The sequence below is a fragment of the Triplophysa dalaica genome, chromosome 2 (assembly GCF_015846415.1).
Source record: "Triplophysa dalaica isolate WHDGS20190420 chromosome 2, ASM1584641v1, whole genome shotgun sequence".
NCBI lineage: Eukaryota > Metazoa > Chordata > Actinopteri > Cypriniformes > Nemacheilidae > Triplophysa > Triplophysa dalaica.
This window is the reverse complement of record NC_079543.1, coordinates 21,236,117-21,249,463: the sequence shown is the minus strand read 5'-3', so window position 1 is coordinate 21,249,463 and position 13,347 is coordinate 21,236,117. Positions and strand designations below refer to the sequence as shown.

Sequence of the window (13,347 nt, the reverse complement as noted above, 5' to 3'; positions counted from 1 at the left end):
CAGTTTGAATCTGTTTGAATTCTCAACAAAGGCATCCATCATTTTTAACTCAATCTTCAATGTTTATTGTTTGACACAAAGTGTTTGTTAATAAGAACAGTTTCGACAATGAAAATCAATAGGTTTTTGGCAAGTTGTGTGATGCGTCTTTATCGTTTTTCTTTTATAGGAAATGTTGCCAATTCATTCGCCATTGATCCTGTCCTGGGCACCATCACCGTGGCAAAGGAGCTGGACCGTAGCAACAAGAACCAATTCGAGCTAACTGTGAAAGCAACCGACAAAGGCATACCGGCGCTAAGTGCTACTGCTGCTGTAGACATAACTGTCACTATTTCAGACAACGCCATCCCTAAATTCACAGAGAAAGAGTTTTCTGCGGAGGTCAGCGAAACTGCATTGCCTGGAACTTTTGTGAGTCTGGTTTCAGCAGCCAGTCAATCGTCTGTGTTCTATCAGATTAAAGACGGAAATGTGAATGGAGCATTTGATATCAACCCCAATTCCGGAGTGGTTGTGACTCATTCGGTTTTGGATTACGAGACGATTCCATCATACAAATTGACCATTCAGGGAACCAACATGGCTGGTCTGGCTAGTAATGCTACTTTGGTGATTCACTTGAAGGATGAAAATGATAACGCACCTGCATTTATTCAAGACGAGTTTATCGGAATGATCAGTGAGTCTTCTCCGGTCAACAGCGTAGTCCTTACCAAAGACAACACACCACTTGTAATCCGTGCTTTGGACAGTGATCGTGATGCTAACTCTAGGCTGGTCTATCATATTGTTGAGCCATTTGCTCATAATTACTTTGCCATTGATTCAAGCACTGGTTCAATCAGAACTATAAGTGAACTGGATTATGAGCAAAGATCAGTGTTTCGCTTTTCCGTTCAAGTCCACGATATGGGCATCCCCCGTCATTTTTCAGAGAACCCTGCCAATGTGACTATCGAGATCATTGACGTCAATGACTGCCCACCTCAGTTTAGTCAAGACATGCTTGAAACCACAGTCTTACTGCCGACTTACAAAGGAGTGGAGGTGATCCAAGTCAACGCCACGGATGCCGACTCTGGTGCAAATTCTCGTCTTTTTTACTCTATTGTGGAAGGCAATATAGGAGACAAGTTTAAAATGGACCCAGTCACAGGGGTTATCACTATTCAAAATGTCACTCAGCTTAGAAGCAGGTACGAGCTCAGAGTTAGAGTGTCTGATGGCAGGTTTTCGAAAACAGCTTTAGTCAAAATAAACGTCAGAGAGAATAAGGAGAGCAATCTCAGGTTCACCCAAGAGTCATACAAAGCCTCCGTGCCAGAAAATAGCGAAGAGCAGAAGACTTTAGCTGTAATAGCTGCGGTGGGAAACCGAGTCAATGAACCTCTCTTTTACACCATTCTGAACCCTGATAAAAGATTCAAGATCAGTCGAACATCCGGAGTACTATCCTCCACAGGTGTACCATTTGATCGGGAAGAGCAAGGCACGTTTGATATCGTAGTGGAGGTGACCAGAGAAGACAAATTATCTGACATGGCTCATGTTCTCGTCACGGTTACTATTGCGGATGTTAATGATAACCCTCCTATGTTTGTCAATCTACCCTATCAAGCACTGGTTCAAGTTGACACCGAGGTGGGTCACGTTATTAAGCAAGTGACTGCAACCGATGGAGATATTGACAGAAACGCTGAGATAACTTATCACCTTCAGGAGCTAAATGAGCATGTTCAGATCAGCACTGATGGAGAAATCTCTCTTAGAAAGAAACTTGAAAAGGATCAAGTTGATACTGAATTTGTAATCACCATTCTGGCCAGGGATGGAGGTGAACCAGCACTTTCTTCTACAGTTGATGTACCAATATTGGTTGTGAACAAGGCAATTCCTGTTTTTGAGAAAGCGTTCTACAGTCTGGAGATCCCAGAGAATATACAGTTACTAACACCAATTGTACATATTCAGGCAAATGACTCTGAAGGGCCCAGAATAGTGTACACTATTACCGAAGGGGACCCTTTGAATCAGTTCTCTATCAATTTTAATACCGGTGTAATTCAGGTTGTGAAATCATTGGATTTTGAGAAACACCCAGCTTATAAACTTAGCGTAAGGGCTACAGATTCGCTAACTGGTGCCAAAGCTGAAGTCTTTGTTGACATAATCCTGGAAGACATCAATGACAACCCACCTGTGTTCCTCACCAAATCGTACAACGCAAGTCTTTCAGAGGCATTGGTGATTGGAACTTCTGTATTACAAGTGTCAGCTACAGATGACGACAACGGTAACAACAAAATCCTCTTTTACCAGTTTGTAGAAGATAAAGACAAGTCGTCTGACTACTTTAGCATTGACCGGGACACAGGCACGATTTGGACAGCCCGCATGCTCGACCATGAAGAGAAATCCTCTCACAAGCTGACAGTTCGAGCGGTGGACGGTGGAGTGCCTGCGCTTTCCAGTGAAGTAACAGTGTTAATCGATGTAACAGACCTCAATGACAATGCTCCAGCGTTCTCACAAAATCTCTACGAAGCCACAGTTAGTGAAGTGGCACCTCGAGGTCACTTCGTCACCCAGGTTCAAGCTTCAGATGCCGACAGCTCTGACAGTGGTCGGCTTGAGTTTTCAATCATATCAGGCAATGAAGAGCAAAACTTTGCAGTAGATCCAAAGTCTGGTGTGATAGTCATATCTAACCACCGAAAACCCCACATGGAGTCCCTCTACAACCTCAATGTGTCCGTCTCAGATGGTGTTTTCAGAAGCTCAGCTATCGTCAAGGTTAATGTCATGAGTGCTAACTTCCACAATCCTACCTTCAATCAGGTGGATTATGTGGTCGAGCTCCTGGAGAACTCACCAGTTGGCACAATGGTGGTGGAAGCTCAAGCCACCGATGAGGACCTGGGCACATACGGAAGACTCACCTACCACATAGTCAATGACGTTGCAAAAGACAAGTTTTCAATCTCTGAAAAGGGAGAGATCTTCACACTTGAGAGTCTCGATCGAGAGAACGCATTAGAGAAAGTGATTCCAATTTCATTAATCGCAAAGGACGGGGGTGGCAAAGTTGGGTTCTGCACCGTAAATGTGATTTTAACTGATGTCAATGATAACGCCCCACAATTCCGTGCTGTTGATTACACCGTGAACGTGGCTTCTGACGTGCCAAGAGGAACAACAATCCTTAAGATTACAGCGTCTGACATGGATGAAGGTAGTAACGCAGACATCAACTATTCTATTGAAGCAGATGCCGATAACGTTGAGGAGAATTTTGAAATCCACCAGTTCAGCGGCGTCATTGTTACCAAGGAAAGCCTCATCGGATTAGAAAACCAGCTTTACACTTTTCTAGTCCGAGCAAAGGATGGTGGCAACCCCACCAAGTCCTCTGTTGTTCCAGTCTATGTCAGGATACTCGCTCCGGAAGCCCCAGTGCCAAAGTTCATGGAGTCTTATTACAGATTTGCCATTGATGAGGATCTTGCTCTTGGCTCTGAAATAGACGTCATTCAAGTCGAGAGCGATCAGCCTGTCTTTTACAGTCTGGTGAAAGGGAACACTCCTGAGAGCAACCATGATGAGGTTTTCATGGTGGACCCTGACTCAGGATCTCTGAAACTGGAAAAGAAACTGGACCACGAGAGCACCAAATGGTATCAGCTAACCCTGCAAGCTCAAAACGAATACGAAGGCAACAAAATCGCTACGTCCGTAGACATTAGCATTCAAGTCAAGGATGTCAATGATAACCAGCCACTCTTTGAGTCAAACCCTTATGAAGCTTTTGTTGTGGAGAATCTCCCAGGTGGCACGTCGGTAATGCAAGTCAAGGCCACAGATTTGGACTTGGGCACTAATGGCCAATTGGTCTACAATCTGGATACTAACCAAGAGTCAGCTGACATAGTGGAATTGTTTGCTATCAATAGTGAAACCGGTTGGATTACCACTTTAAAGGAACTTGACCGTGAAAAGAGGAACAAGTATGCCATTTCAGTCTTAGCCACGGACCGCGGAGACAAGACACAACTGACGGCAAACACCAATGTGATTGTCACAGTGGTAGACGTGAATGACAACCCACCACGTTTCACGGCGGAGATCTATAAGGGAACAGTAAGCGAACATGATCCACCTGGCGGGGTCATCGCCATTCTTAGCACTACTGACTTGGACATGGAGGACAATAATAAACAGATCAGCTACTTCATCACAGGTACGCATGTTTCTTTGTTGTAGTATTCCATAAATCAAAACAAATTAATTGAAAATGAGGAGAAACGGTTAGACAGTGACTATTTATAATAAAATCACCCATGCGTCAAGACATTTAAAACCAACACAGAATGAAATATCCTACAATGTGAAATTAAATGTCCCGTGATGCATAATCCAACTGTCACATTTTACCGACAAATTTGGATCACAAAAAGATTATAAATAGGAAACTAGATAATTTCCCAATAACGCCTTTGAAACAAACCAGGAATGTTTCACCTCTGGTGCTAATTAATTTGCGCGAGCGTCTGCGCCAGGCAGGAGATGAACACTTCCTGGCACGCAGAACTCTCATTACATCCACTCATCTTCGCCTGATCATCGAGTGATGACAGAAATTGGCATAACATGTCACACTGCATATTTACACAGACGCTTTGTTTTCATTTTGTAGAGTCCAAGCAAACATGAAGTTTGCATAGTGCTCAGTGCACAGATGTGTCTGATATTTAACAATGCCCTGTGAACTTTACGCAAATGTAATTGAGTCATTACTATAGATGCTTGCTACTCGAGGTGTGATGAGACAGGATTAGATGCAAAACACAAGATGTGGGTTCACAATGGGTGATATGATATCAGATTTTTACTACACCAAAGGAATTCATGATGGCGACATTATTTTTTATCTTTTTATTGTAAATATATTAGACAGAAAATATGAGTGTAGTGAGGCAGAGAGAGAGCGTTTTGGCAAAAGTTTAAACAAATGGTGAATTATTTACGTTATTCTCATATATATCTATAATCATTGTATTTAAAGGGATAGTTCACACAAAAATGTAATTTCTGTCATGAATAACTCACCCTCAAGTTGTTCCAAACCTGTATACATTTGTTTAAAATAAAACAATTTGGAGGACTTCGGAAAACCATTTAATGACAGTCAGTGATGCCCCAGAAATGTCAGTTTCTAACATTCTTCCTAATATCTTTCTTTGCGTTCAACAGAACAAAGAAATGTATACAGGTTTAAAACAACTTAAGCTTGAGTAATTAATGATGGAATTTTCATTTTTTGGTGAACCATCCCTTTAATATCGCGGTTATTTTCAAAACTGGTATATTGTGACACCCCATACTTCAATGTAAAAATAGTATGAACAAAAATAAAACGATAAAACTGAAATTTCAATAATATATTATAACAATACTAAACCCACTTTATGTTACAAATACAATTATGTACAAATATTTTAAATGGGTTTCTATCTGGAAAATAAAACTATGTTTTAACACAAAATGAAGAAAGTTAAACATTAAGAGAGAACCTCATAAACCAAGTAGTTCACTTGTTGACAGATCAACCAACAGGATTAAACCGATTTTGAAAAGAAAAACACCATAGCTCTACAATATATATCATTGACAAAGTGTTAATGCTCTCTAATTTGAATGTCTCTTTGAATAAAAGTGTCTTGCGATGTATTGTGCTATGTGCTGCACATGTGTGGTTATAGAAATCTACACAAATGTAGTCATTTGCTTTTGCATTATGTTCATTAGTTTGATTGACGTTCTTAACATTTCGCTCTCTGAAGGCGGAGACCCCTTGGGACAGTTTGTCATTGAGCACACTCAAGGCGAGTGGAAGGTTTCCGTGCGGAAACTTCTGGACAGGGAGGAGAGGGACAATTACTTGCTGAACATCACCGCCACCGACGGGACCTTCACAGCCAAGGCTGTGGTGGAAGTCAAGGTCTTGGACGCCAACGACAACAGCCCAATTTGCGAGAAGGTATGAATGTTTTGTGTGTGTGTGTGTGTGTGTGTGTGTGTAAGGAAGTGCATTGCAGCAAAATGTCATGTAGTCCAACTCTGTCAGTTAAGGGGAGGGTGCTGCCTACCCGCTGTGCATGCTAAATGCGACGAGACTTAGAGAGAAAAAGAGAATGTCAGGAGGGATTTGAAAAGGTCCTTATGTGAAATGCAGCATTTAAGAAACAAAGAGGGTGATTTTGCACACTGAGAGGTTTTGTGAAACCCAATGTGCTTCCATTACTTATAGCGTCCTTTTTAAGCTTGGAAAAATCTTGTTTTCAATCAATCTTTTCACCAACAATCTTAAGTTTCTTTCTTCTTATTGTCCCATTTATCTTAATGTCACTTCCTCTCTTTGTATGTCTACCCCATCTTCTCTTTGCAGTCGCTTTATATGGAAGCCGTCCCCGAGGACTCCTCTGCCGGTAGGCTGATCCTGCAGGTCTCCGCCACAGATGCCGATATCCGTTCAAACGCACAGATTTCCTACGAGCTGCACGGGCCCGGATCAGAGCACTTCAGCATCGACTCCGAGACAGGTATTTATTCGTTTAAGTATGTATATGTCTGTCACTTGCCCCGATGTGCCTTTTGTCAAACAAAAGGTGTTTATATATAATTGCGTTTGCCCCTGTTATGCCTATCGCATTACTTTTAGGAGTTGTGTTGTTTGGCATCCTCATCCCACCGGTCCACAGCGGGGCTAATATGTATTCCAAACATCGTCGAGACGGGAGTCAATATTATTTTTGCTTTCAGCGATGGCTATTTTCAAGGCATTGCAATGCACCGAATCTGTTCGAAATAAACCCACAATCTTCCAAAAACCATTGTTTAAAGCCAGACAACAATATGCCACATGCATTCACACAGAACAGCTATTTTCTGTTTCCTTGCGCCTGCAGTCATACACACATTACTTTTAAAACTGTAATGATGATATTTAATTACTCTTATAATTCAGAGGGATGGGTTAAACCCTCCGGTGTTCATTACTGCGTTTACAGTCAACTAAGCGGGTTCCACTGAATTATTATTCTGTTCTCCTCGGCGGTTGGCGCGCTCCAAAGTACGTACACACAAAATATTTTACCAAAACATTTCTGCTGGTTAGTCGTTCCACTTTAGCTATTAAAGCGAATCAGCATGACTCCCTCAGCTGTGTCAGTTAGAGCCGGAAGGAGAGCAGAAATCAAGAGCTGGTTTGTGACAGCGTCACACTGCCATCACACAAAAGCTATTGTAAAGGGGTAACTCACTGGCTCTTTGATAACTCGAAGTGTCAAGGCAGGGGACGCTGGCTCGAAGCTGAAAAAGTGCCACTGTTCTTGTGTGTGGGTTTAGCGAGCAAGGAGGATTTTTTTCCATCGTGGAAAGAAGGGGAGCATTATTGCAAGTTAGCAATGCCAAGAGTGACGTCGAGCGAGCCAGCCAGACCTCTGAAAGCTGGCGGCCGCTTTTCCAACTGTGACTTTTTCTCTCTCTCTTTTCTCAATTCACGCTCCGAGCAACCCACATGCTGACTGAACTCTATCCTCGCTTGTTATTTCTTTATTTCCCATCATCCCCCTTTTTCTATTTAATCTTTTCTGTGCGTGAATGATTCGAGGGAGCTCTCCATGAGCGTTTTGTCACCCCGTATTGATTTCTTCAAAAGGTGCTCTTCAGCTCAAGGGACGCCACACCGAACAGCTGGCACGGAGTCACCTATTGGACACAAAAGAGCCGTTTCAATTCAGTGACCACTAAAGGATAAAAAGAACACACCTCGTGCATGCTGATATTATTAGTGTTGCGTCATGAAAGATACGACCGTCTCCCTCAGTCGCTGATAAAATAAACCGATTTCCTCTGAGAGCATCCTTTGAAAGTTCTCTTCACTTGACAGATGAGATAGTTTAGAATGGAATTGGATTGTGTCTTATTCATTAGTGCGGTGCCAGCTGATGTTCAAAGTGATCGATGGGGAGCGAATTTTGAGTTTTGTAGCAAGCGACAGCTCTTATAAACAAATATACCTGCTGACGTGAAAAATGCGAGAGCAATAAAGTGTTTGAGAGTGTTATGTAGTCGCATGGTAGGTGAATAATGACGCCAGATGTAGTAGAAGTAGAAAACCGCAGTGAATTTATTGATTTCAATGCCAATAATGTGTCATAAGAAAACTAAGGGGTTGTCAATTTTTTTTTCACCAGGTGAATTGAAAACACTGCTCCCATTGGATCGAGAGGAAGAGGAAGTGCACAAGATGAAGGTGCGCGCTCTGGATGGAGGGGGACGTTTTTGTGAAGCAGATGTTGAAATCACAGTCGAGGATGTCAATGACAACGCTCCGCTGTTCACCTCTGACCCTTACACCTTTACCGTGTTTGAGAATACAGAGATAAACACACCTGTGGCCCGCCTGTACGCCTCTGACCTCGACACAGGTTGGTTCTCCAGAATCTGGATATTAGAGAGTGGGAAAAGCAAGCTTGTAGAATTTCCTTTTTTTTCCATCATCGGCACAAAAAAACATCACCACAACACTCAAAAGAATCCAAGAATGTGTTCACTGAGCAGTGGGCTTATGTTATATCAGACTGTCATGAACACCAGTAATTTGGTTTGACGTCTGCGATGTAGAATAGAAGAGTTTGTGTTTACTGACTATAAGGAGTGACTGTTTCTTGATGGATAGGACTGTAGAAGCACACAAATAAGGCTTACTCAGAACTGCATTAAAGGGATTGGCGTGCTCTATCTCTGTCTTGTTTGCGCGTGTAGTTTTTCCCAATATAAAAGTAGCACCGATGCACACATTCTTTTTTTAAACAGCTTAGGACGAGAGGTTTTAACACGGATTGTTTTGTTGGGTGAATTTAGAAGTCATCATAGCTGAGCAGACGAGATTGAGATGCACTAACACATTGTAGCTCTTAGAGGTTTAGACATTGTTTTGAATCTGTATTGATGTGTTGGAATTTTTGTGTATTGATTTCTCTTTCATAATAAGAAATGTGCCAGCCAAAAATTGGTTTGTATATTCTTTATCCATTTTGCACAATATTAAAGGAATACTATGTTTCAATACAAGTTATAGGGCTAGTTTAGCCAATTCTTTCATCATTTACTTACCCTTGTGTCATTCCAAATCTGTTTGACCTTTTCTGTCGAACACAAAAAAGATATTTTGAAGAATGTTGGTAACCAAACAGAATTGACCCTCATTGACTTCCATTTCATGGACAACGAGACTTTTCTCAAAATATCTTATTTAGTATTCTACACTCATAAACAGGTTTTAAATGACATGAGGGTAAATATATCAAGACATAATTTTGGTTCAATCATTTTTTGGGGGAGGAAATCGTTGATCAGCTCAAAACAACTCATAACTTGTTTTAAGACTTCTGTGTGTGTTTCTTCAGGTTCTAACGCCGAGATCTTCTACTCCCTGCTGGACTCGGCTGATGGTGTATTCTCCATCGAGGAAGAGACGGGCATCGTGCACCTAAGTCGACCCCTTGACCGTGAGCTCCAGTCGCTCTACACACTCCGAGCCCGAGCCACCGACCGCGGCTCCCCGCGCCGCCTCTCCTCCCTCACTACCGTCAGCATTTCTATCCTGGACATAAATGACAACCCTCCTGTCTTTGAGCGCCGTGAGTACACGGCCACTGTCGCTGAGGATGTGTCTGTGGGCACTCAGGTGTTGCGGGTTCACGCCACCAGCCGAGATACAGAAGCAGGTGCAGAGATTACATACGCCATCATCAATGGAAACGAGAGGGGAGCGTTCCGTGTGGACCCACATACAGGTGAGCAGCTACGCCCTAGACACTAGACATGGTTTTTACCATCACAGGATTGTTTTTAAATGTTTAAAATAGTAGAAGAACTAGTAATAATAGAAAAATAAAGGGTTTGTTTTATTACACTTTTTTTCACTGCTGGTGGCACTTTGTTTTACTGCATTACATGTTGTTTAGCAGCACGTTAAAAGGTTTCTCTTTCATATTAAATACATTAGAAACAAATGAAAGGTGTTAAAAAATTTTTTAGACCTGTTTCTTTCAAAGTTTGAAACTTTTATAGAACAAAATAACACAAAACCACCTATTTTTTCCATGTTCCTTTCTTTTTAAACAAATTTGGGACATTTAGATAATTGATAAAATGTGCTTTCACTGTGCATATTTGCAGGTCACAATTAAACTAGTATGCAGTGAAATGACAATTTCGCTGCTAAAAATGTCCCCTCATTTGCATTATTAAGAGCAGAAACAAATCTGGTGTGAAAGCCTGTTAATAAATGTTTTGTATAATCTAATTATTATTTAACATTAAAACAAAAAGGAGTTTATTTGTTAATAAGTAGCAGTATTTGTAATGTACCTGGACATTATCAATTCTCTTTGCAGGTGGTATCTTTGTGATCGAACCTTTGGACTACGAAACAGCTCATGAGTTTTATCTAACGCTCGAGGCTACGGATGGAGGCACGCCATCGCTCAGCGACATGGCTACGGTAAACATTAACCTGACCGACGTGAACGACAACAGCCCCATCTTCAACCAAGACATGTACTCAGCTGTGATCAGCGAAGACGCAGAGCTCGGAAAGACCGTTCTTACCGTGAGTTTGTCTTTTTTCTAGTGTAGGAACAGAGCATCTTAAATTGTGAACACAGACACACAAAACAGTCAAGCCACAGAGGAGTGACAAACGCAGATCTACTCTCTCTTCTCTTTGGTCATTTATTAGAGATTTTCATGTCTTATCATGCTGATATGTGAAACTGAAGCTTTGAAACCCAGCTCTGTTTTGCCTGCGTGCCTTCTGATTTCCCTCGAGAGTCTCAGCCAATAGTTACCGAATAGAGGCAAGAAGGACAAAAAGAGAGGGTGTTGCATACCGGTGGCAATCTTCATGTTAACCAGGTGCATGTGTGTGTTTGTGTGTGAAGGTCATGGCTGATGATGCAGATGGTCCTTCCAGTAATCAGGTGCGCTTCTCCATCATTGACGGCAATCAAGGCAGCCCGTTCACCATCGACCCAGTCAGAGGAGAGGTCAAGGTGGCCCGGCAGCTCGACAGAGAGAAGGTATAATACACTCGGGTGTATCAGCGCCAGGAGCACAGTCCTGCTTCCCTTAAATCTATTTGACATTTTGTTTTTTGTTTTTTAGACTTCAGGCTACACGTTAACTGTGTTGGCCTCTGACAACGGAAGCACGGCTCGATCCAGCAACGCTACGGTTAACATAGATGTGTCGGACATAAATGATAACCCGCCTGTCTTCTCCCAGGCAAACTACAGCATCATTATACAGGTGTGAATGCTCGATAATCTTACAGAAATGTTTGTGTAACTGCGTTTGCTACCTGTCTGTGTCATGCCAGAGCTGCCTTTAAGGTGGAAATGTGTGAATGTGGTTCTGAATTGTAAACTCATTTGTGTGTGCCTTGTAGGAGAACCAGCCAGTGCGCACCAGCATCCTCCAACTGACTGTGTCCGACCGTGACGCCTCCCACAACGGACCTCCTTTCACGTTCTCCATCATGAGCGGAAACGAGGATGGCGCTTTCGACATTACTCCTCAGGGCGCGTTGGTTTCCGCAGCGACGCTGAGCCGGCAGGCGCAGGAGCTCTACCTTCTGCAGGTTCAGGTGAGACCTCAATCTCCGTTTCTCTCGGCAGCCGTGGGGGTCGTGTTCGGCTTTCAGTCTGAAGGGAGGGATGAGCAATAGTTGAGGGGAAGCAGTGCTTGTTCAGTATTCCCCACACAGGTCAGGCATGGCCTATAGAGAGTGATGAAAGAGCAGACGGGAAAAGCTGCAGGCAGAGTGGAACTACTGTAATAAATTATAATGGGGGTTTCATTCCCGCTTACATCCTCTTCGGGAACCTATTGGACTTCTTTGGTTGCAATAGTGTTATATTGACAGGGATGTTTTCAGTTGGGCTGCCTCTAGATATGACGCAAGCTAATTTCAAACTTGCATTGCCTGCATAAGCATCAACATGGATTGGGTTAGAACATGTGGGTTATTCGCAAGACTCACATTTCTGTTTGTGATTATATGTATCATACATGGGATTAGCAAAAAATGAGATGTGCTGTATGACTCACTTATGTAAACCGTTTGCACAAGAGCAAATCAAAGCCCGAGGGCTCCCTCTACTGATCGTGACAAGCACTCGTTCCCAGTTCCTCCATATGAAAGCTGTTAGCGCCTTAAAACTGTTTTACACTTCAAACCGCTGACGAAACTCACAGTTTTGTGTGTTGAAATTAGACATCTTTCTGCTTTTCCTAAGGTGGGCATCAGTATTACTATTTGTCGTATTTATGGTTAACCCTAAAACTAATTACACACAAACAACATCAACAGTTTCATTAGATATTTTTAAAAAGTTTGCTGATTTTTGTTATTCTCAATCCTGACCCGAGCCCCTATTTTTGTACTCAGGTAACAGATAGTGGTCGACCGCCGCTATTCTCCACAGCATTCGTGAGCGTCCGATTGATTGAAGAGAGCATCTACCCTCCATCCATTCTTCCTCTGGACATCTTCATCACCACGGCGACAGACGAATATTCCGGTGGGGTTCTAGGTAAAATCCACGCCACAGATCAGGACGTCTACGACACTCTAACCTACAGCCTCGCCCCCGATAGTTCCTCTACCTCCCAAAACTCTGGCCTCTTCTCCGTCTCCCCTGCCGATGGAAAACTTGTGGCCCGTGGGAATCTGGACGCCGGTCAGTACGCCCTTAACATTACTGTGACAGACGGTCGCTTCACCGCAGCTGCCCGTGTCAACATTCACGTACGGCAGGCGACAGCACAAGCCCTCGATAACTCCATCGCTGTACGTTTCGCTGCAATCGCACCCGAGGAGTTTATCGGAGATTACTGGCGTAACTTTTTGAGGGCCTTGCGGAATATCGCAGGAGTGAGACGAGGAGACGTGCAGCTGGTCAGCTTACAGCCAGCTGCCGATGCCTCCGGTGACCTGGAGGTGCTTCTAATGCTGGAGAGGTCAGGAAGTCCATTCCAGCCACAGGAAGTGGTGTACAGAAAACTCAACGCATCCGTTGGAGTCATCGAAGAGATGACCGGAGTCCGTATCGTGAGGGTTGTGAAGAAACTCTGTGCCGGATTGGACTGTCCTCTTAGTTTCTGCCAAGAGGCGGTGTCCTTGGAGACGGGAGCAGTGTCGGCCTATAGCACAGCGAGGATTAGTTTCGTTACGCCACGTTACATACGCGCAGCCAAGTGTCTTTGTGAAGGTAC

The 13,347-nt window shown here is 43.1% G+C and overlaps 1 protein-coding gene across 10 annotated transcripts in view; it reads left to right on the top strand.

Moving 5' to 3' along the window:
• fat1a (FAT atypical cadherin 1a) overlaps positions 1–13,347 on the top strand; it is a 75,339-nt gene that overhangs the window by 52,435 nt on the left and 9,557 nt on the right. For all 10 annotated transcript variants that reach the window (XR_008905116.1, XR_008905119.1, XR_008905117.1 and 7 more), the window contains 10 exons: positions 170–4,240; positions 5,844–6,040; positions 6,449–6,602; positions 8,259–8,492; positions 9,474–9,863; positions 10,467–10,681; positions 11,013–11,150; positions 11,236–11,379; positions 11,519–11,716; positions 12,521–13,343. Coding sequence is in view for 7 of the 10 variants with exons in the window: in XM_056736733.1 (XP_056592711.1) it covers positions 170–4,240; positions 5,844–6,040; positions 6,449–6,602; positions 8,259–8,492; positions 9,474–9,863; positions 10,467–10,681; positions 11,013–11,150; positions 11,236–11,379; positions 11,519–11,716; positions 12,521–13,343 (6,564 nt within the window). In the remaining 3 variants the exon portion in view is untranslated. The remainder of the gene's footprint in view (positions 1–169; positions 4,241–5,843; positions 6,041–6,448; positions 6,603–8,258; positions 8,493–9,473; positions 9,864–10,466; positions 10,682–11,012; positions 11,151–11,235; positions 11,380–11,518; positions 11,717–12,520; positions 13,344–13,347) is intronic.